This window comes from Protopterus annectens, chromosome 8.part0, assembly GCF_019279795.1.
Source record: "Protopterus annectens isolate FY-2018-M chromosome 8.part0, PAN1.0, whole genome shotgun sequence".
NCBI lineage: Eukaryota > Metazoa > Chordata > Ceratodontiformes > Protopteridae > Protopterus > Protopterus annectens.
In genome coordinates this window covers 1,569,431,464-1,569,453,019 of record NC_056741.1, presented here as the reverse complement: position 1 = coordinate 1,569,453,019, position 21,556 = coordinate 1,569,431,464, and the positions used below count along the sequence as shown (strand labels likewise).

Below are 21,556 nucleotides of genomic sequence, written 5' to 3'. Positions count from 1 at the left end.
GATGGTATTCATACTGTAATAATGATCTAATCAGACATTACTATTATGGTAAGATTCTGCACAACTTTAGTATGTCCTTCATTGGTAATTTGTTTCAGTATTCACTAGATATGGGAAGATTTTCCATGTCTTTAGAGTGTCTGAGAAGTGGAAACAGCAGACAGACTGGAATCTAGAATTCCTTGAAGAATAGATCAGGCAAAACCAGCCCTGGATCTGTTGAAAATATCAGTTTTATAGAGCTTATTAAAAGTGTGTATGGAAAACCAAATGGCAGCTTTTAAGATGGATCTACAATCAAGGCCCTTGAAAAAAAAAACCTGAAGAAATGACTGCTCTGGTGAAATAGTCTTTAACTTGGTGTGGAAAGAATTTGCCATAGAAGGAATAAGAATGTGAAATTCCTTCATCTTTGTTTTGTGAATTGGGGTAGACAGTAGACAACTTTATTGACTAGTTAACACAAATTTCATTAATAACTTTAGGCATGAAAGAAGGATTGGTCCTGAGGATTACATAGTCTTTGTGGAAAACTGGAAAAGGAGGAGATGCCATAAGGGCTCATAACTCTCAGACCATTTCAGCTGATAGATATAAGGGCTATTATTAAAACTGTCTTCCAAGTAAATAAATGTAAAAAGGAAGAAGAAATAAGCTCAAGAGGAGGGAGAGTCATCTTCTCCAAAATATATTTCAAGTCCAAAGGAGGAAGAATATATTTTCTTGGTGGCCTGGTATGTAGGATGTCTTTCAAAAGTTATTGATCTCAAAATGTGCAGGAAGTGGTACATCTAAAGACAGGCAGGCAGATATGGCTGACAGATGTCTACAAATGGAAGAATATGCCAGTCCTGAACTGAACAATTTTCACAGATATGAAAGAGTAGTAGGAATATCAATATGATAATGGTCCTGTTTTTTTTTTTTTTTTTGGCACTCGATAGGACATGTGTTCCAATTGGAAACTTAGGCTTTTCTTATTGCAGGTTTTCTAACTTCCTGTAACACCTGTAAAATGTTCCCAAAAAAAATGTGCCTAAGTGGAATCAGAATCCTGTCACACACAGAGAGATGTTCAGTGTTTACAAGAGTGGCTGAATGAGACTACCCTCCTGTCATGTAAGCAAGTCTATTCTGTGAAGTAAGTTGTGTTGATTGTCACTGACCAGGTGGAAGAGAAAAGAAAACCAGTGTTGTCTGGGCCAAAAGGGGGTCACCAAAAGCACATATAGACGATCCTTTTTGATACTGAGCATGGCCCTGAGTATCAGAGGAAAGGGAAGAAACGCCAAGAGAAATTTCCTTTTCCATAAGAATGGCAGGGCATTCATTGCCCAAGCCTGTGGGCATGGAGCTCTTGAGCAAAACAGTTTGAATTGTTGATTCAGAATGGAGGCAAAAAGATGTATTTCTGGATTTCCCTACTCATGAAAAATCTGAAGAAAGACTTCTCTGATCAATTTTCATTCACGAGGGTCTCTCGGGCCTGCTCAGATCATCCACCAATGTATTAATCTCAAAAGGAATGCAAACTGCCTGGAGAAAAAGATTGTCCTGAATAGCAATTTCCCAGGCTGTCATGGCTAGTTTGCTAAGGAGCTACGATTTCATCCCTCCTTGTTTATTGATGTACCACAGTTCAGTAGTATTGTCTGCAAGGATTCGGAGAGTACCTGGAGTCCAGCAGTGAGAAACAGAGTGAAGTACCAAAAGTAGAGTTTTCATTTCCTTGATATTTATGTACAAATTTGGGTCTTCATCTGGAAACCCCCTTTGGAGGCTTATGTCCATTGAATATGCTGCTTATCACTGCCAGATCTGAAGCATCTGTGGAGACTTCCTGAGCAGGAGAGGGGACTAGAAAGTGTGCGTCTGTAATAAGTGATATCTGGTTGATCCACCCAAGAAATTCCTTCTTTACAAAGAGCAAGAGAGGAATTGGGAAGTTCAAAGTCTGGCAGTGCTGAATCTGCTGGCCCAAAATGGACTTTAGGTATCACTCAGTCTTCCTCATGTGGAGTCTAGAAAAAGGAAGGCATATACACCAGGACTCTCAGTATCTGTATCTCTTCTGCTGAGGTCAATTCCAGGAGTTGAAGTTGAAGTAAGCAGTCAAAAAATATATAATTTCTTGTGGAGGAAAAGCTACCTTTGTAACAGTGCTGAGATGGCAGCCTAAAAAGGTCAGATTTTGAGATGGCAGCAAGGCAGACTTTTTCATATTTATTGTAAAGCCTAGGCAAAGAAGAAGGCCTATAGTAAAGTTGAGATCCAGGATATGTTTCTCTCTGGAAGAAGCTTATAGGTGATCGTCTAAGTAGGGATATATATGAATACCTTGTAGCTTGCAAAACGCCATGACTGGGGGCAGGTATATGGTGAATAACCTTAGAGCTATAGAAAGACTGAAGGGTAAAGCACTGAAAGTGAAATTGCAAAGCACAAAATCTTAAGTATTTTCTGTGAACAGGTTAGATGGAAATATGCATCTTTGAGATCCATGGTAACCAAAAAGGATTGTGGAAAAATCCTATGGAACAATGTTTCAAGAGACAGCATCATGCATTTCAGCACCCTTGGGAAGGGGTTGAGGACTGACAGGTCCTGGATAAGTCTCCATGTGCCCTCCTTTATGGAAACCAAGAAAAAGTATTGAGTAAGAACCATTTTTTGGCTGTTGGATGGGAACTGGTTCCATAATTCCATGAAGTAACAGCTCCTTTAGAATTGGCAAAATAAGGTGTTTTTGATTTTGGGGCACTTAAGGAATATGTAAATGGGTTCCAGGAGAAAGCCATGTTTATTTGTATCCTTTCTTGATGACATTGAGGACCTACTATTCTCCATATAGGGAGGACATGAGATAACTTGTTTGACAGAGATAGAGGGAATTGAATGAGGCTGAAGAAGGTAATGTTAGGGATAGAACCTTATAGTCACAAGTTGATTAATCTGTCTGGATAAAAACCTTTTGTTCCATTATAGTACTCATTTTTTTTTTCTTGGAAGATCTGACCCCTGACATACCTCAGTGATGGTACCAGGTACTTCTGGCTTGGGTAAAATTTGAGAAATTCTCTCATGTTCCTCAGATATAGTGAGGCATATTTCCCCTTTCAAGGTTAAACTGGCCATCTGATCCACTGAACAGGACGTGCCAAGATGCTGTGTCTTATTGGCCTCCAAAAGTGCCTCAACAGCTAGAACACTAGAGAATACAAGGCAATCTGAGGGTTCAGTAGGTTTCACAGCTTAAACATCTAGGTCCAAAAGAATCTTCAGGCGTGGACTTTGTAAGTTTCTTTTTCAACTGTTAAAGGCTGCCCAAGTGAGAGGATTCAGAGGCCATCCTACCAAGGTAGAGCTCATGCAAGCTCTTTAAGTCTCTGATTCTCAAGAAATAATTTGTGAGAAGACAAACAACTTCTAAAAAAATTGGCCATAAATAACTGATAAATGGAACACTCTTTAGTTATGACTGAATCCTATGAAAAACATTTAGTGTGACTATTTCTATATGGTGCCTGCCTCCCACAGTCACATTTACCCCTCCTAGCTGACATGAAAATTATTAAATTCTATTCAAAAATTGAAAGAAAAAAGAAAGTGTCCCCAAAGGGGATACTTATCTGCCAATGCAATAGAAGTAGGACAAGCTGTATGGCCTGTTTGGGTTGGCAACATAAACACTCTGAGGATTTTCATGCCTGTGAATCTCTTATGTACTACTTTGCCTTCTTGTGCTTAGGGTATATATCAGGCATGCAATGTGAGAGGAAGACACGTATATTTTAGTATGCTAGTTGGATAATGGTATCCTTGGTAGGATACTTCTCATATATTGTGAATACTGCAACAGTAATCAGTGAAGGATATTAAATATTCCATATCAGTTACATTTATAAAATGGCTTTAACTGAAACGTTTGCATTTAATCCATATTCAAGAAACATACCCAGAGCTGTCTGCTATTTTATTTGACAGCACATAAACTGATAACATTTCAGTACCCCTTGATGTATTGTGTATAATGCAATTTTCCATAAATAAAACCATTTTATATATATATATATATATATATATATATATATATATATATATATATATATATAAATCTTATCATTGCATTTGAATGTTTTTGTTTAAATTACATATATACACGTCATTCAAAAGCTGTGTGTAAAATTCCATATCTTTGCATAGTGGCATGTTGATATCAGCTAGACTTATGCAAACTTTGTTCATACTTATTTATTCTCCCTCTGTGCAACATGTGAGATCAAATAACTTAAATTGTAGTACTCAGTTCTATATCAGTTCAATTTCTGTGCTCATCTATAAAGTTGCATCACCGTGGAGAAAGAATTATAAATGTGGTACGGGGGGCATACCTCAATTCAAAATAACTTTAGTTACACTGACAGGATAATTTATAGCCTAATGAATCCTAAAATGACGTATATGGAGTTACAAAACTTCATACATGTTAAGTAGTACAAATTCAGGCACAGAATTGCCTTTATTAAAATAATTATATTAATCAAAAATAAGATCCTCACAGTGAAATACAATTGGTATTATTATTATTATTATTATTATTATTATTATTAACATTTGATTACCGAGAAAGTCCAACTAGGTAGAAGCCCGTTTTCAGTGGAGGCACAAGGAGAAAAGCTCCAAATTATTACAAAACATTTTAATAACAATAATTTTACAATCTTCAAAAATAAAACAACATCTGCAGTTTAAATAATTATAACAAATTACACATAATATAAAAACATTGGTTAAGATTCGATACAAGTTATAAGACAATGATTTAATATTTAAAGAATTTTAGACAGTCTGTAAAGAAATTAAAGGTAAGTTAGTCTAATACAAACAGGAATTGCAATATGAAGTGAGGGAGAATAGGCGTATGGTATATTTAGAGGGAAAGCCAGGGAAGAGAATTTGATAGAATTAGAGAAGGAAGTAAGTAAAGATGGGAGAGTAAGGCGGTATAAGGAATAAAAAGGTACTTGTTCACATTTAGGGATGTAGGTTATCCTGGTTTTCAGCAAGAACAGAGACAGATTTTAGCTTAGAAGTCTTTCAGAGTGTTTTTTAAAGATGGACTGGAGGGTACTGACCTGATGGATACAGGTAAGGAGTTCAGGCCTTAGTAACCTTGTAAGAGAAGAGACAATGCCCAGCAAATCTGCTAAGTTTAAAGACAGACAAGAGTTTTTGGCTACTGGATCACAACAACCAACTGGGAACATAGCTATGTAGAATGTTTTTTAGTACTGGATAGGCAGGTGGCTGCTGGATAATCTTGTAGGTGGTATGAAGCTGTGTATCTGTTAGTTGATGAGGCAGTTCTAACCAGTTTAGGCTTTTTAGGGCTATACAGTGGTGTTTTCTGAAAGGGGTACTTGCTGCAAATTTAGCAACTTTGTTATAGCAGTGTTTAAGTTTTCATTTTTGTGAAACCTGGAGGTTGGGAGTGCCATAAAGAACTGTGGGAAGGAGGTACGTAGTGGCAAGTGTAGTTTTAGTTACATCAGTGAAAAAGTTTTTGGCTCTGTAAAGCATCCGTGGTTTTCAATGAGTTTTTCTTATGCAATTTTGTATATGCAGGTTGAGTGTAATATTATCAGCCGCTATCACCCCTAATAATTTGCTATGAGAAGTGATTTCAATGGCTATATAATCAAGAAAGAGGACTTTAAATTTTGTTTTTTCATGAGAGAAGGATTTTGGGAAAAAGTAGTAGTTTGGTCTTTTTTGGGTTGAGCATGAGTTCTGAGTTACGAAGCCATGTTTCAGTGATTGTTAAAGCTTCCTGAGTAATTTTTTGGAGGTGTACCATGTTGTCAGATGTGCAAATGAGAGTGGAATCATCTGCATTTTATATTACGGTGGCTTGCTGTGTGGAAGTATATAGGGGGTTGGTCAAAATGTTAAAGAGTAGGGGACCAAGGATAGAGCTATGTGGTATATCAGTGGTGACTGGCAGGTAAGAAGAGAGCATGGAGTGCCATTTTACTGACTGTTACCTATTGGACAGGTAACTTTTGAACCACAGAAGGGAGGGCCAAGAGAGACGTAGTGCTATGAAAACCTTTTTCAAAGGCTTTAGACAAGTCTAGTAATAAGGAACAGACTAGTTTGCCATTATGTCTAGCTTTATTGACGGTATCTATATAGGTTAGAAGAGCAGTGCTAGTACTATAGGAAAGATGGAAGCCATGTTGTGTAGGGGACAGGAATTCTTCCTGCAGGAGATAGTATAGCGACTGTTTTTGAATAAGCATTTTGACTAGGGGAGATAAGATTGCGATAGGTCTAATGTCTATTGAATTTCCTCCTTTGTGCAGAGGGGTCTATATTATGAAATCGAGAAGTGCTGTAATCGATTGGCATTTACATAAAAAATACAATTTATCTAAGTTGGTCTTGTGGGGGGCTGCACCACCCCCACACCCCAGTAATTAAATATACCAACTCCGAGATTGCACTACAATAAGGAAAGGGCAAATTTTACGATCTTCACTGTACCACCATCTCACTATAAACACCTCGATGAATAGCAGTTTGATGTACAGCGCCATTCAATTAAATTACTTTTCAATACCATGATATAGACCCATGCAGAGGGATAATGTGTGACTTTTTCCAGAGAGAGGGAGCATGAGATTCCCAAACTGACCTATTTATAAGGATTGAGACAGGATAGGCAATGCTACTGGCTGCTGTTTTTAGGTACTTGCTTGGAAGGTCATCAGCTGAAAAAGAGTATGGTTTAAGTTTGTTTAAGAGTAATTTTATGTAGGATGTGGGTGCAGGTTTGAAGGTGAAAGAGGATGTGGTGATATGTGGCTGTTCAGCAGGGATGGGATTAGATGTAATATAACTAAAATAGGGGTTTATTGACTCTTCCTCCACTACAGATGAGGGGAACTTTCCTCTCCTACCAGTCTTGCTTAGTTACTATACTAAATCACACGTAACACTGTTGCATTACAGTACACTTGTTTTTTTTTTCCTTCAGATCAAGTAGTCCCTTTATTCTTATGAAGAATGAACTCAGAGTTACTGTATTTAGTTATTTGGAATGTGAGTAAAGGAAACCCCCCCCCCAGAAAAAAGAATAAAAGCATTTTCTTCAATAAACGTATTCCAGTGGCATGAAATGTTTCACAACTTTAACATTTAGCAGTTTGTCTTCCTTTTTCTCCTTTCTTTTAAAGAAACATCATCATCAACCCTCTTTATCCCAGTTTCTACATGCAGTCAGGTTGTCATGTCAACTGTCACCATCTGTCTCAAGCCAATGCTACACTCCTACCTTCTTCTACAGTCATGCCCGACTGCCACAGGTCTTCTCTCACACAATCCATCCATCTCTTTGCTGGATGCTCTCATTTCCTGCCTGTCCCAAATTTTCACCAGACTGCCTTCTGCCTTTCTGCATATGTGCCTGAAACACTGTAATCTGATCTCTTTAAACTTCTCCGCAATTGGAGCTACTTTAGCTTCTGTTCTAATGTCCACATTTCTTCATCTGTGCCACACTGTGCATCCTACCACTCCTCTCAAGCAATTACTGTCCATCACCTCCAGCTTCCTCAACTACTCTGACTTTACTACCCAGGTTTCTATACCATACAGAAGTACTGCTAGCACCAGTGCTACTGTATGGTACACTCTACTTTTCAGCTGTATGGTACACCTTACTTTTCAGCTTCTGTGGCATTCTTCTGTCATACACTTCCCCTTACACCCTGTGCCAGTTAGTTGCAGCTTCTCTGATTTCAGTTTTGACCACTTCATTCAGGCTTCCTATCCCTTCTCTTCAACCAGCTCTCCAAGACATTTGAAGCTGTTAACTTTTTTCACTATCTTCCCTACCATCTCAGTTCTTAGTTTCTTCTGATTTCTCCCATTTGCTGCCATTACAACTGTCTTATCTGTACTAAGGTTCATTTTAGTCTCGTGTGCCTTCAGTTTTGCATTCCATTACCCTAATCTTTGCTAAACTTCTCGCTCATTGTCTGCATAGAGCATCTTTGTTGATCTGTCACATCTGACCTGTTTGCTAATGTAGCCCATCACTAATATGAGCAGCAGTGGACTCAGAGCTGAACCCTGATGCAAATCCATTCCCACTAGGAGCCCCTCTTTGAGACCGAACACTCTTCATACCTGAGGCATTGGGTTATTGTACATAGCCTGCACTAATCCTACCAATGACTCTGGGACTTGTAACTACTCCAGGACTTCCCAAATCAGCTTTCTTGGGACCTTGTCATATGCTTTCACCAACTGTAGGAATGTCCAGTTGGACTCTTTCCTCATCTGTAAGTTCTTCTCATCTATCTGTCTAATGAAAACACTGTATAGGGTGTACTGCATTCTGATCTGAATCCAAACTGCTCATCTTCCTTCTTACTTTCTACTACTCAGAGTATTCATTTATCAATCACGCTTTACAGAACCTTCATGCACTACAACAGGACTTAGATACCTCTGTCCTACCCAGAGTTGTGAATGTCCCCTTTATTCATGTATGCTGAAACTAGTATGCTTATTCTCCAATCATCTGGAATATGTCTTTCTGTCCATACTGCTATGTGTACCCTCAGGAGCCATTTCCAGCCAATCTCACTCAATATCTTCATCATATCTGCTGTGACCTCATCTGAACCTGCTGCTTTCCGTCTTCATTTTCCTGAATGCTGTCCTTACTTCTTCTACAATGGGCTCCTCATCTTCTTTCATGTTAGTCTGTATCTGAGGTGGTACAGCTTCTGTGGGGTTTTCCCTCAAAAAAAAAAAAAAAAACACATCAACCAGGTGGCCACATGGACAACACAGCCCCCTCCCTCCTGCCCAGCCATTCAGGTCCCGATTCTGTGCCTTGCCCCTGATCATCCTCCCCTTTATTAAAATAATTAAATAAATAAAAATTTCTTCTTCTAAACTGTAGCAAACTGTTTGCTACAACTGTAGCAAACAGTTACTACAGTTTATACCTTACCTAAATATAGCACTACGATGCTCAAGTTTTTATTGATGTTTTTTCGTAAATGAGACAAATAAACAGAAATGAAGGCAATCCTAACACAATTCTCTCAACAATAATTGATCAGAGCAAGACAGTTTCTGATAACACTGATATATTTCATCTTGTATTCTCCTACTGATTTAGTCAAGGGTGGATGCAGAAAAGGCACCTCAGAAACCTTTGGAAACATTTCATAGATATATTGGGGATATACATTTAGCATATAAAGAATGTACCCCTATGGTAGGCAGATGTAAAACTTATCCTTTAGGAATGACCTTACTTTTTCCAAAAAGAATAAAACAGCTAACAACGTACTTTTCAGATTGTCGTCATGCCCTGTTCAACAATTTGTAAGTCCAGGGCAACGGATCTCTGGAGGAAAGGTCCCATCATATCAACCAGAAAAACATGAAAGCAGTCTACAGAGCCCTGATAATGTTTTTCTTTTTCTTTTGAATACAGTTTTCAGTCAGTACACTTTCAAATCAAAATCAAAATTGAGGACATTCTGAACTGTAACAACAACAAGCTGCTAAAGTTATTAAGATACTGCACCTTGCACATGCAGTATCAGCATTCATTAAAGAAGGCATAACATCAGCCATAGCTTCATGTGTGAATACTGCTACTGCTGCTGCACTTACACTTCTGCGGCAACTGCTTGGTCCTGTAGCAGTCATCTTCTTCTCCCAACCCTCGTTATGACTCAGGTATGAAACATCATCATCAACCCTCTTTCTCCCAGTTTCTACATGCAGTCAGGTTGTCATGTCAACTGTCACCATCTGTCTCAAGCCAATGCTACACTCCTACCTTCTTCTACAGTCATGCCCGACTGCCACAGGTCTTCTCTCACACAATCCATCCATCTCTTTGCTGGATGCTCTCATTTCCTGCCTGTCCCAAATTTTCACCAGACTGCCTTCTGCCTTTCTGCATATGTGCCTGAAACACTGTAATCTGATCTCTTTAAACTTCTCCGCAATTGGAGCTACTTTAGCTTCTGTTCTAATGTCCACATTTCTTCATCTGTGCCACACTGTGCATCCTACCACTCCTCTCAAGCAATTACTGTCCATCACCTCCAGCTTCCTCAACTACTCTGACTTTACTACCCAGGTTTCTATACCATACAGAAGTACTGCTAGCACCAGTGCTACTGTATGGTACACTCTACTTTTCAGCTGTATGGTACACCTTACTTTTCAGCTTCTGTGGCATTCTTCTGTCATACACTTCCCCTTACACCCTGTGCCAGTTAGTTGCAGCTTCTCTGATTCCAGTTTTGACCACTTCATTCAGGCTTCCTATCCCTTCTCTTCAACCAGCTCTCCAAGACATTTGAAGCTGTTAACTTTTTTCACTATCTTCCCTTCCATCTCAGTTCTTAGTTTCTTCTGATTTCTCCCATTTGCTGCCATTACAACAGTCTTAATTGTACTAAGGTTCATTTAGTTTCGTGTGCCTTCAATTTTGCATTCCATTGCCCTAATCTTTGCTAAACTTCTTGCTCATTGTCTGCATAGAGCATCTTTGCTGATCTGTCACATCTGACCTGTTTGCTAATGTAGCCCATCACTAATATGAGCAGCAGTGGACTCGGAGCTGAACCCTGATGCAAATCCATTCCCACTAGGAACCCCTCTTTGAGACCGAACACTCTTCATACCTGAGGCATTGGGTCATTGTACATAGCCTGCACTAATCCTACCAATGACTCTGGGACTTGTAACTACTCCAGGACTTCCCAAATCAGCTTTCTTGGGACCTTGTCATATGCTTTCACCAACTGTAGGAATGTCCAGTTGGACTCTTTCCTCATCTGTAAGTTCTTCTCATCTATCTGTCTAATGAAAACACTGTATAGGGTGTACTGCATTCTGATCTGAATCCAAACTGCTCATCTTCCTTCTTACTTTCTACTACTCAGAGTATTCATTTATCAATCACGCTTTACAGAACCTTCATACACTACAACAGGACTTAGATACCTCTGTCCTACCCAGAGTTGTAAATGCCCCCTTTATTCATGCATGCTGAAACTAGTATGCTTATTCTCCAATCATCTGGAATATGTCTTTCTGTCCATACTGCTATGTGTACCCTCAGGAGCCATTTCCAGCCAATCTCACTCAATATCTTCATCATATCTGCTGTGACCTCATCTGAACCTGCTGCTTTCCGTCTTCATTTTCCTGAATGCTGTCCTTACTTCTTCTACAATGGGCTCCTCATCTTCTTTCATGTTAGTCTGTATCTGAGGTGGTACAGCTTCTGTGGGGTTTTCCCTCAAAAAAAAAAAAAAAACACATCAACCAGGTGGCCACATGGACAACACAGCCCCCTCCCTCCTGCCCAGCCATTCAGGTCCCGATTCTGTGCCTTGCCCCTGATCATCCTCCCCTTTATTAAAATAATTAAATAAATAAAAATGTCTTCTTCTAAACTGTAGCAAACTGTTTGCTACAACTGTAGCAAACAGTTACTACAGTTTATACCTTACCTAAATATAGCACTACGATGCTCAAGTTTTTATTGATGTTTTTTCGTAAATGAGACAAATAAACAGAAATGAAGGCAATCCTAACACAATTCTCTCAACAATAATTGATCAGAGCAAGACAGTTTCTGATAACACTGATATAGTTCATCTTGTATTCTCCTACTGATTTAGTCAAGGGTGGATGCAGAAAAGGCACCTCAGAAACCTTTGGAAACATTTCATAGATATATTGGGGATATACATTTAGCATATAAAGAATGTACCCCTATGGTAGGCAGATGTAAAACTTATCCTTTAGGAATGACCTTACTTTTTCCAAAAGAATAAAACAGCTAACAACGTACTTTTCAGATTGTCGTCATGCCCTGTTCAACAATTTGTAAGTCCAGGGCAACGGATCTCTGGAGTAAAGGTCCCATCATATCAACCAGAAAAACATGAAAGCAGTCTACAGAGCCCTGATAATGTTTTTCTTTTTCTTTTGAATACAGTTTTCAGTCAGTACACTTTCAAATCAAAATCAAAATTGAGGACATTCTGAACTGTAACAACAACAAGCTGCTAAAGTTATTAAGATACTGCACCTTGCACATGCAGTATCAGCATTCATTAAAGAAGGCATAACATCAGCCATGGCTTCATGTGTGAATACTGCTACTGCTGCTGCACTTACACTTCTGCGGCAACTGCTTGGTCCTGTAGCAGTCACCTTCTTCTCCCAACCCTCGTTATGACTCAGGTATGATCCATTATAATAATTATTTTACCAATATTAATTGTTTTCAGCAGGCATAAATCCCTGATTGGAAAAGAAATTACTGAAAAACTAGAAGAAAGCTCCTAGCAACAGTGACTATATATATATATATATATATATATATATATATATATATATATATATATATATATATATATATATATATATGGATAGATAGCTAGCTGTAGATGTAGATATAGATATACAGGTACATAAAGATATATACAGATGTATAGATGTAAGTACATTGAACACCAACTAGGTTCCATCAAATGATCATGCAAAAGTATAAACAGCCATAAAAAGGTATAAAGGCACAGTTGGTGAAGAATGTGGCTAGAAAAGAACAGAACATAGCATATTTAAATACAAATGTCATGACTTACTGATATGGCAAGTTTTTTGCACAACTGCACTTCATGTATCTCTGATTGCAGTACTGGAGGGTGACCTATGGCTATGTACTGCTTTTCCATTTAGCTTTGCCTTCATCTCAGCATGGTACCACTTCCCCTTATTTATTTATTTATTTAGGATATAAGTAAAGTATTCATTCAGTACCTCTGCTTGTTCCCAGCATTCTTTGATCTCCATCTTTGCCATATTCTGATGCCACTTTCTGCTTTTTGCTATGTAACTAAAAATATCTTGTTTTCTTTCTCACTTCCTTTTGCTAACTCCCTTTCAGTTTTCCTAGCCTCACCATCTTTCCTATTTTTCTGCTGTCCTCCTTGTACTGTGTTTCCTTTACCTTCCCTTCTCTCCTTTCCGTCTTTTGTAGACCATCTTTGCCCTAACTGCAATTTCATATTCCAGTGTAGCCAAATTAACTTTTTCCTTTTTTGTGACTGTTTTGTGGCTGTTCTTCAAACCTGTCCATAGCTCATGAGTACTCGATCCATAACCAGAAACTGGAACTAGGCAGGATGCAAAGTAGACTCCACTCTGTATTAGCGTAATAAAACCTTTAATTCACGCTTTCGTTAAAAAACCTTCATCAGAATACAATAAAGATACAAAACCCCACAGTTTAAAACTACTAAAATATTCAACCTCACCAATAAGCACACCACTTCACTTAAACAATTAATCAATTACAATTAAAAAAACAGGATGTTGTTTCCTGATATAGACTCTACGGTCTTTTAAAAAACATTTAATATTGACAGCATCATTCATGCCAGGTTCTTTGTCTGAATTTAACCTAATTTGCCATAAGGTTTCCCTTTGTTCAAGATACGTTTTAAAATCACCACCCCTCAAATCATTTACATGAAGAAGCTGAAACAGTGGTTGATTTTAAAGTGCATTAAGCTGAACAAGGTAAAAATTATGAATCAGTTCCTAAAGTTAAAACTTATGCTGACATTGGAAACTTTGAAGATAAAATAAAAATACCAAAATCCAGAACGAACAACTTCCAATAGACGAAAAACTCAGACCATGAAGTATTTTAGCGCTTTCATTCACTTTATTACCGTGAACTTCTTCAGAAAAGAAGAAGTTCACAGTAATAAAGTGAATGAAAGCGCTAAAATACTTCATGGTCCGAGTTTTTCATCTGTTGGAAGTTGTTAGTTCTGGATTTTGGTATTTTTATGCTGACATTGCTTCAGTGTTAAACATCAGGAGTGACCCATTTTCTTCTTCTGAAAAAACAGGTAATGTTGTTGAATTGTGTATTTATAAAGACACAATTTGGGTAGACTTTTGAAGAAATACAAAAGTCTTGACTTGGAGAATAAATATTTTGCACGCGGCATAGACTTGGGTATGGTCCCTAAGTGCTTGAGGTTCTTTAAATGCCCTAATGGAGTTGATAACTCCAACAAGTTTTTCACTACCTTAAAAGACCTTTTCAATACTGCTGGTCTAACTTTTTGAAGTTACTTATTGATAATAACTTCAAAATTATGGCTAGTTTAAAAGAGAAAATCAATAAAATTGATGAAACCTTGCAGAATGATTACCACAGTAATATAGGTGAACGGATGGAATACCGTTCACTATTTGAAGACTTACAGAAGCATAAAGAGTTGATCGTAAGCCATAAAAACAATAAACTTAGTAGAGATGCCATAGCTTATGAAAATGATGTTGCATACACTGATTTCTGTGTTTCTACTAAGCATATGAGCAAAGATAGACCTTGGTTACAAAATAACAAAACCAGAGCTTATCACTTTAAAAAAGCTGGCACTGAGAATCACACAGCAAGAGCAAGGAAGCCTAGTGTAACTCCTGATGTCAGACTGAACAGCAGAGAAGCATCCAACACTTCTGTAATGGACGTGTTACAAGAAGGAGCTTCTGGCATTTCCAGCAGATTTACTGGCAGTAGTTTATCAAAAGTTAATAGTGAAAACGACATCGGAGTTAGAATAAAGACTTTTTAGTGGAGGTGAAAGAGGTCAAGAACCAAAGAACGCAAGCTCTAAGGAGAAAGGAATGGACAGTATCCAATTCTTCCATGGACAATTAAACAGGTACATTGCAACGGAAAACAACATTTTGAACTTGTCTACATTTGTTTTAAATTACAACCATTTAAAAGTGTTAAATTTGGGTCTACATTTTGTGCCTTCGAAGAGGGCAAATGTTGCTAATACCTTGTTAAGCTTAAAAAACTATATGAGGTATTTGAATTTAAATGATATATTCAAATACATTACATCAGTTAATACTAAGTATATAAAACCCTCATGCTATAATCCAAGTTTATTGCATATTATAAAAGTTTTAGAATCTGCTTCTGAAAATGAGATAAGAAAAGCTATGGGAAAGGGAATGATTAATAGAAGAATGTATCATAATTTATCCAAAGACAAAAGGAAAGCCCTAAATGAAATACAAGAAAACATTAACATCAGGGTGACGAAAAGTGATAAAGGGAGCACCTTAATTTTAATGAACCAAGATGTTTATGTTGCCTGTATAGAAAAATTTTTAAATAACACTACAGAATATCAACTAATTGACATGGCTGAAGTAGCAAAAAGCTACAGAGGTATTTGTTCCTTTTTATTTGGATAGTTTAATGAGCGGAAATTTAGAAAAGTAGGTTTATGATTTTTTGCCATATTGACAATCCTAAGCTTGGTACTTTCTTTGGAATCCCCAAAGTACACAAAAGTGCAATTTTTCTCCCCCATTTAGGCATATAGTTTCTGCCCCTAACCACATTACAGAGGGAATTTCACTTTTAGTAGATTCAATGTTAAATTCACTAGCTCAAAAAATGAGTTCTTATTTAAAAGACTCATGGGATTTTTTGAACAGCATAAAAAATTACATTCAAGTGTCAACTTTTGATCCTTCTACACATCATGTTTTGTACTGATGTGGTATCTCTTTTCACTTGTATCCCTCACCATGAAGGTGTAGAACATCAGAGAATTTTTATGCAATTCCACTATGTACACTAGTTATGAATGTAACTTTTCTTGTGAACTAATTGATGTTTTGTTGAATAATATTTATTTTACATTCAATAAAAATGTGTATAAACAAAATCAAGGAGTTGCTATGGGGTCGCCAGCAGCCCCATATTTTGTGAATATAGTGATGGGTCAGTGGGAGAACACTGTGTTGAAACCCACTAATAGCTGAATATCAAGTTATATTTTTTAAAAGATTTATTGATGATTTGTTTTTCATCATGGCTGGGGATGCAAAGAAAGTTCAAAATTTCCTTGACACCCTTAATTTCAGGTCAGAGTACTTAAAATTTACCCTAGGGGATGTAGGTTTAAAAATTAATTCTTTAGATGTATCTTTGCAGTGAGATTTAAACTTAGAGAAGTTGGTTAGTAAAATATACTGTAAAGATACTTTTAACAACAGCTATTTACATTATACAGCCTTCACCCACATTACATGAAGGACAATATCCCAAAGGGACAGTTTATTCGAACTAGTCAAATGATTAGTGAGATGGGAAATTTTTTAAGTGAAGCGGAATTTATTACTACCTTATTTATAAATAGAGAGTACAGTGAACCCTTGTTAAAAGGACATGCACAATATGTTATTAGTAGAAGAGATACATTTTATCCATCTATTCTTCATCATGGATTGACAACATCAAACAAGAATGACAATAAAAATAGAGATGACATTGAAACTTATTGTTGTCTAGAAATGACCACAGACAGTGCTGTTATTAGAAAAATAATTTTAGACAATTGGAGGATTCTAGAGGGGAACAAGGGTTTACATGAAGTAGTGGGGTCCCAGCCTAGGTTTGTCTAAAAAATCAGAGTAATTTAAAAACTATCTTTGAAAGAGAGAGAGAAACAAGTTAGTTTATAATATAAATTTTATGCAGAAAAGATGGGATATGCAAAAGTGTGGCAGTTGCAACACTTGTAGATACATTTCTGAAGGTCCCTTTGTCAATTTAGAACACTTACCTTACACACTTAAGGTCCCTGGATATTTTAACTGCAAGAGCAAAGGAATAGTTTATATAAGTATCTGTGCATGGTGTGGAGCATTCTGTATTGGTATGACCACTAGGGAGGTTGGCATAATGGTTAAGGTATTTACCTTACAGAAACAAGGTGCAGGGTTTGAGTCTCACATGGGGGGGTTGCTTGCCTAGGAAAAATGCCTCCTCAAGGCAGAGCCTAGTACTAACCTATCAACCTATCAACCCTATGTGTTAGGATAAAAGAACATTAGTATAGTATCAAGAAACAAGACAAAAATAATGCTTTTTATAAGCACATGACTAAATGTCCTGAATATAAAAAAAAATAATTTTCTATTCTTGAGCAGGGAGTAAATGATTTGAGGGGTGGTGATTTTAAAACATATCTTGAACAAAGGGAAACCTTATGGCAAATTAGGTTAAATTCAGACAAAGAACATGGCATGAATGATGCTTTCAATATTAAATGTTTCTTAAAAGACCGTAGAGTATATATTAGGAAACAACATCCTGTTTTTAATGACGTTGAATATTTTAGTAGTTTTAAACTGTGGTGTGTTGTATGTTCATTGTATTCTGATGAAGTTTTTTAATGAATGCATGAATTAAAGGTTTTATTACATTAAAACAGAGTGGAGTACTTTGCATCCTGCCTAGTTCCAGTTCATGGTTTTGGTATTTCTTTCATTCTGGACATTTGACTGTTACTCTGTCCATAACTCATTTCTTGTCCACACCTTAGTTGGCTTCTAGACTCACTACTTATCTTTGACCATCTCCACCAGCACAGCATACTCCAGTCTTCTAAAATCCCACATGATTGGCTTTGCCATTGCATTCTTTGCCTTCCATTTTTTTGTAATCCAAACAATGTTATAATTACTCTTGAACACTGTTCCCAAAACCTCAAAATCCATAACATGTGATCCATTTGTTAGTACAATGTCCAAAATTTTACATTTCTGGTATAATCCTGTACTAGTTGTCTGAGTCTGTCATTATCCACATGCTGAATCTACTCCTGCTGTCACTCTATCCTGGAGCATAGAATCACCAAGTCATCTCCTCGGACATTCCAATCCCCATGAGAATTACCCTGTTTCCTCTTACCCCAGTCCTTTATTCTTTCTCCCAGTATCTAATCCTCCTTCATTGTGTTTGTGGGACAACACACTGCATCATGCCACCAGCTGTCCCCCACCTTCCTATTCCTTAACTTCCTCCACGCCTATCTCTCTCTTCTCTGTAATTCCTCCAAAGTCTGTACTCAAACAGGTAAATGTACAAATCCATCTTCTCATTGTCCCATCTTTTTGTGCATTACTGCTTGCAGTTCCAACATTTTCCACCTAGACTCCTTGCATAGCAAAGTAAACTTACCCAGCCATGCTTCTTGTCTCCACTTGCTTAAGCCTCTAAAATGTACTGCTTGCCTTTTCACCTTCTATCTCCTAATCAACCACTCACCTTTTCTGCTTTTGCCATACCGCCTTCTACCTTCCACTTCAGGCTGCTAGAGCAGCCATTGAAATATACATTTCCAAGCCACCATTAGGCAGCATTTACCTTCCTGGACTACAATGGGTCTTTCTCTTGAATACAGCTGAATTCTCTGCCAGGTCTTCACCTATCAATCTCTCAGTCCTAGGCCTTTCTTACTTGTCCTCTGCCAAAGCGAGCCATTACACTCCAATCCTTTTTTCCCCTGAATGCTTTTTGCCGGTGTATGCAATGCTTCTGTGAATGGTACCACCCACTCTCTTCTGGGATATGTCTGCCTCCTCCCTGACTCTGCTTGCTGACACCTAAGCTGTTTCCACTAAAGGATCTTAGGTGTCTACATGCACCAGAACATGTGTCCATCACCATCTAATCACCTTTACTACCTCCTCCTACCTCAGTTTGATCCTAAATCCTTAGAAGGGTTTTGTAGAGATCTGCTTTCTCTCTCTCTCTCTTTCTCATTTTCCCAGCTGCAAGGACTCTTTATTCTCCAATGTGACTTAGTCTGCAATCTTCCGTCCTACACTGCATTAACTTCACTTCCTTCCCCAAGCCATTACCGCTCGTATCTGTAACATATTCTCGTCCACACCAACCACTCTCAGAACTTCTGATTCTCTGGGTGATTTCCTTCCCTGCTGTGGAGCATTTGATTTTTTTCTCCATCTTTCTACAAGGCCTCTTCATTATTATGTTTGCTTTCCCCTCTCCTTAAGGACTATTCAGATTTGTCTGTGCACACCATGTTGAATTTGCATCAAATATCGTTATACTTTCTGTAGAAATGTGTTCTTTCCTCACATTTCAGTATGAAGCTGAGACAAGAGCAGAATATTCTGGATGACTGATGGACTTAAATTGGGTGGAATACCTGAAAGAGTCATGTACACTGTGCAAAAGAAAGGGCTTAGTCAAAAAAATATGCTGATATGATTTGTTTCTCAAATCTATTCCTGTCAGGGCACTCACTGTGTCATTTTTGCCAGGTCTTCTATTTTCCACCCATCTCTAAAAGGTGTGCCACACCTGAACTACTAGTCCTTTAAATTGCCCATAAAGTGTGAATGATGTGCAAGAAAGTGATGTGTTTCTGTGTATGTGCTCATCTTGTAATGTGCTGGCACTCCATCCAAGACTCTGTGTATGTGCTCATCTTGTAATAGGCTGGCAATCCATCCAAGACTAATGTGCATGCTTTGCATAGAATGAGTGCTGTGATAGTCTCTGGCTCCCCAAGACACCAAACTAGATCAAGTGAATGACCTGACAATGAATAAATGAATGAATGAATGCCCACCCCACCATAATATCAGAATGCTGCAGCAAAATCTATATTACATACAACATTAAACACACATGCACATATGTTAGTTTCTATCATAGTTGGCCTGTAATATTTGGAACAATGGCATTACCATCTTCCATCAGAAACTGGGGAAGGGATGGATTTTCCCTGTTATTAGAAGTAAGTACAAACACTGTAAAATTTCAATGAGCATAACATTCAGCTACATCCACAGAAGCCGGAGCACAAATGCTACTTTCTAAATGTATATAGATTCACATTAAGTGTGTAAATACATCTTGAACGCCTTCTGTCTCAGATATACATACCCATGCAGATTTTCCCAATTATGCCAGCCTCAAAATGAATGTGTTCAGTGTGGTTAGTCTGAATAACTGGTGTAAACATAATATGGTTTTAGTATACTATTTTTCCAGTTTGCTGCTTCCTTGCTGTTTTGTAAGTACATGTTATATTATGCTAAATTTGTATATTTTTTGGTGCATATGTACAAGAACCAGTCAGATAACATGCATGAACCCTACAAATCATTGTTTTTTTCCCCTTATATTTTGCTGTTTAGGTTATCATGGTTACTGGTGATCATCCAATAACAGCTAAGGCAATTGCAAAAAGTGTCGGCATCATCTCAGCAGGAAGTGAGACTGTCAGTGATATTGCAGAGCGACTTAAAATACCTATTGAGAAAGCTAACAAACGGTGAGAAATAAGACCAGAACTGCTTTAAAATAGAATATAGTAGAAATGACCCTGTAAAACTATTTAACCATTAATAGTATGACAGCTTTATGCAGTATATGTCTTGTTCAAATGCTGTTTGCTAACATCAGCAATGATGATGTCTACGAGAAACACTGAGAAGCATATAAAGAATGTGATGTCTAATAAGGAGTACACATGTCATACAGATGTCTTCCTATCACTCCTAGATCTGGCAGTCTTCACTTTCCTCTCTTCTTTTTCTATCTTAAGTACCCTACCTTTCCAATATGAAATTATTACTCACATTTGCAGCATGTTTGAACTGTACCACTGGGGTTCCCATTGTAAGTATGTATGCTGTAAGTGCAGTCCTCAGAAATCTGGAAATCTAAGTGCTGTAACTATTTACTAACTCTTTCAAAAATTTTCCATGAGTCTATTTCCAAGGTGGGTAGAATTTCAAGTCCTAATTTATTGGTCCCCTCCCCAGCACCACCAGTAGATGCACTCTAACACTATCCTTCTTCTTATGTCTCCCACAGAATTTTGGGTAGTAGTATTCAAGCTCACAGAAAAGGGTAAACTCTTAGAGCATTCCAGAAAAACTCTGCTCCATATCACCAAGAAACAGCATGCAGTCATCTAAAAGTAAAGTCAAGCTCTTAGGCACTTCTAATTCTAAAGAATTGAATATTCTCCTAGGACAAATTTCATCTCTTTTCCAAAAGAAGTTATTTTGTTCCTGTTGTTTTCTGGTGAGTTGCTTTATTTTCCTGTGGATATCCATATATATATATATATATATATATATATATATATATATATATATATATATATTGCTTGGAAAGGAGATTGGAAGCTGAAAGAAATGGATGGGAGAGACAGCAGAGATGACTTTGGGCATGAAGAAGGCATTTGTCTTTAATAGCAGCATTTCATTATTTACAACAGTACAATGTGTTTTCCGTAATAGGATTTTAACAAAACTCCTTCTGCCTAAGATTAAGATAGTTTGACTAGCAGTTTTCTATGAGCAGTATTAAAGTTAAGTTCTCTGAAACACCTGACTGAAAAAGATTTCTTTATAGCCATAGACATGACCACACCCATAAGTCTCTCACATAATTTTTACATGTACCATTACTAAAATTTTGAAAAACATTTTTCAAATGATTTTTTTAATCACAGTAAGGCATTCCTCTCAACTTTCTAAATTTTCACAGAATGTCCAGATTTCTCCTTCATATTTCTGGTCTGTTCCTCATAAAATTTTAGTTTTCTCTCAAATTATTGGC

General features: G+C 37.5%; 1 protein-coding gene across 1 annotated transcript in view; it reads left to right on the top strand.

Annotated features, from left to right (window-relative positions):
* ATP12A (ATPase H+/K+ transporting non-gastric alpha2 subunit) overlaps nt 1–21,556 on the top strand; it is a 534,499-nt gene that overhangs the window by 296,904 nt on the left and 216,039 nt on the right. The window contains exon 14 of the mRNA XM_044081130.1: nt 20,122–20,258. Within this exon, the coding sequence (XP_043937065.1) occupies nt 20,122–20,258 (137 nt within the window). The remainder of the gene's footprint in view (nt 1–20,121; nt 20,259–21,556) is intronic.